This window comes from Vigna radiata, unplaced genomic scaffold (assembly GCF_000741045.1).
Source record: "Vigna radiata var. radiata cultivar VC1973A unplaced genomic scaffold, Vradiata_ver6 scaffold_190, whole genome shotgun sequence".
In the NCBI taxonomy this organism is placed as follows: domain Eukaryota; kingdom Viridiplantae; phylum Streptophyta; class Magnoliopsida; order Fabales; family Fabaceae; genus Vigna; species Vigna radiata.
In genome coordinates, this window is record NW_014542194.1 from 599,465 (window position 1) to 602,955 (window position 3,491).

Genomic DNA, 3,491 nt, shown 5'->3' on the forward strand with positions numbered 1-3,491 from the left:
AATATTTAACATCATTTAATAATATATTAAAAAAAATATTAAATTATATTACAAATCATACGTAGTGAAATAAATTACAAAATTTATTAAATTTAAAATAAATTTATTTTACTAAATTATCATTTTTTACATTTTTAAAATTAATTTTAATAATTAATGTTAATTTTTTACTCTTTATAAACTTTTTTACAATTAAATATAACATTAATAATTATAATTTTATATTATTTTAATAATCATGGACATTTTGGTAATTTTAAATTTCTATCAATTAAAAAAAAATTATCTGTCATATCAATCAAATCTTACCTTAATTCTAATAAATTTTACTTCTAAATCCATTCTCAATTACTTCCAAATCTATTCAAATAAACACACAAAGAATTATCTCAAAATCTATTAAATCATTCTCCCCTAAATCATCTCCTTCCATTAACCCAAATGAACACACCTTAAATACTTATGAAATCTTGAAGTAGTTAACCATGAAATAACTTAAAGTATATGAATAACGAATTCAACATTTTCATAAATGATCTAATAATATTAGTGGGGAAGTGTTATAAATATATTGCAGTGACTTTAACCTTTTTATAAATGATTTCTTAATACAAATTAGGTATATGACAAGTTGGCCGTCACAATAATTCATAGTAATAAATGATACTGCAAATTCATAGTAATAAAATTTGATGCTAATTTTTTTTCTTATTTTTTATTTTTTTTAAAAGAAATATAAAAATTCATTGTTTTATAATTCTTTTACTCTATTTTAATATACGTGTTAAATGAATACAAATGTAGTTAAATCTTAATTCATTACAATTTGACCAGAAGGTAAATTTTAGGAAAATGATATTTTAACACTATTTTTTGACACCATTTTAACACTGCACACGTGTCAAAATGTGATTGAACGATTTTAAATTAAAAAAGTTGAGACAGGAGTATATTTGGAAAAGAAAAACCAAAGTTTGTTTTTTTAATTTCAAATCGTCTAACCATATTTTGACACGTATACATTATCAAAATGGTGTAAAAAAATAGTGTAAAAATATCATTCTCCTAAATTTTAAGCAATGTGGGGGTTCATTGCTATTTGACCACCAGGGAAATTTTAAGCACGTGGGACTTCCAGCACCAATAAATTTCATCCAAAACATCTACTACATGAACATTCACTTCCTTTCCAACTGCACCACTGCTTCTTCATTCCTCAGAACCATGACTCAATCTGCGTCAACAGCATCTCTCAAAGTTATCCAAATTTGTTCGGTGGCACCACTTCAGGAACCAACCATTTCCACCCTTGTTCCAACCTCTCTTCCATTAACCTTCTTCGATCTCTTATGGCTTCGATTTCCACCTGTTNAATGTCTCTTCTTCTATCACTTCCCACACCCAACCTCTTCATTCCTTCATTCTCTTCTTCCCTCTCTCAAACATTCTCTTTCCCTCACTCTCCAACACTTCCTCCCTTTATCTGGCACTCTCACATGGCCCTCTCACTCTCCCAAACCCATCATCAACTATCTCCCCGGCGACGCTGTTTCCTTCATTGTTGCTCAGTCCGACCAAAACTTCGACCACCTTTGCTCCCATCTCTGTGAAGCATCACAACGCCACGATTTAGCACCCCACTTGGCAAATTCCCATGATAAAGCATCTCTGTTGGCGGTTCAAGTCACTGTGTTCCCAAACTCTGGCTTTTGCATTGGAGTAACCACACACCATGCAATTTTCGACGGAAAATCTGCATCCATGTTCGTCAAAGCATGGGCCTATATATTCTCTAACCTTAAAAACCCTACTACACCCACACCCTCACTAACACCAACACCATCATTACCTCAGCATCTTACACCTATCTTTGACAGATCATTGATCAGAGACCCTTCTGGGTTCGCTGAACTGTACGTGGACCAGTGGATGAATCATAATGGTTCGAATAACAGAAGTCTCAAGGTGTGGGAGTCTCTCACTGCAACACCGAGCGATGGACTCAAAGGTTTGTTTGAATTTACCCCTTCACAGATTCAAAAGCTCAAACAATACGGAAACTCTAAGNTGAAAGTGAATGTTCATCTGTCAACATTTTCTGTTACGTGTGCGTATGTGTTAGCGTGTTTGGTCAAAGCGAACCAAGTGAAGGAAGAAAACGTGCTGTTCGCATTTTCTGTTGATTGTAGAGCGCGCTTGGATCCTCCAATTCCAGCCACGTATTTTGGAAACTGCGTTAAAGCACATTGCGTAGTGGCTTTGACTAAGGAGTTGGTTGGAAAAGATGGGTTCATTTGTGCTTTGGAGAGGATAGTTGAGGCTTTGAATAGGGTGAAGGAAGAGGAAGTTTTGAATGGAGCAGAAAAATGGGTTTCGCTTATGCATGACCCTGGGGAGGCTAGAGTAATTTCTGTTGCTGGGTCTCCGTTGTTTGAGTTTTATAGCATTGATTTTGGGTGGGGAAGGCCAAAGAAGGTTGATTTGGTATCCACAGACAAAACAGGAGCATTGTCTATCAGTGAAAGTAGGGATATCAGTGGAGGAATTGAGATTGGATTAATGTTACCTAAAAGTGAGATTGAAGATTTTACTTCCATTTTTCTTCAAGGACTTGATTCCCTCTAGAAAAATGTAACTTTTCTGTCTGATTATGTTGAATAAAGCACTTTTCCCATTGATAAGGGTAAATATCTGTTCACTTTTTTTTTTTTGTTTTTTACTCACACCGACATCGAATTACTCTATATAAACGTCTACCTATGATTAAACCGACGTCAACTTGAATATATAAAGAGGTTTAAAATGACACTAACCGACGTCTATGTTGTTATAGATGTCGGGCATGGATTTAACCGACGTCTAACAACGACTTTGTATTTTAGTGCAGTTTTGATCCAGACTTTCGGTAGCATTATGCAACACTCTCTTCTTGCTAGTTTTCCCACAAGAAAAGCTTGCGTCTTTTGAATCTTCTAGTGCTTTCAACCCAAAACCGAACCTGGGTCCATGGCTACTTCCAATTATTCAACTGCAACAGAAAAAAATTACGGTGTCGAGAAGTAGACAAGGACCCAAGTTCCATTTTGGGTCGGAAGAACTAGAAAACTCAAAAGATCATCACTCTTTTAGTGAGGAAACTAGCAAAGGGAGAATGTTGCACTATGTTACCGAAAGAGTGGATCAAAACTGCACTAAAACACAACATAAAAAAAAATTAATCAGTTGAACGACAAGATAATCGATAAAAAATTAAAGAAAGTTTAAACGGTAAGCATAAGAAAAACCACGCACCTGGGATGAAGAGAGAAAAAGGAGAGGACGAAGACAATGACGTTATCACAAAATACAATGCAATGTTGGAAGAGATAAAAAGTAGAGGTGCGTAAGGGAGTGAAAGAAAAGGAGAACCAGAGAAAAAGGAGAAGAGATGAAGACGCGATCAGAAACTGAGTGGTTAGAAGGGTCTGTGGTTTATTTAAAATGAAATTGGG

At 34.8% G+C, this 3,491-nt stretch overlaps 1 protein-coding gene across 1 annotated transcript; it reads left to right on the plus strand.

Annotated features, from left to right (window-relative positions):
- The first annotated feature begins 1,185 nt into the window (after positions 1-1,185).
- LOC106779270 (malonyl-CoA:anthocyanidin 5-O-glucoside-6''-O-malonyltransferase) lies at positions 1,186-2,697 on the plus strand. Its single transcript, XM_014667352.2, has one exon. It carries the CDS (start codon positions 1,225-1,227, stop codon positions 2,623-2,625), a length of 1,401 nt encoding a protein of 466 aa, XP_014522838.1. The 5' UTR covers positions 1,186-1,224; the 3' UTR covers positions 2,626-2,697.
- Positions 2,698-3,491: the final 794 nt, after the last annotated feature.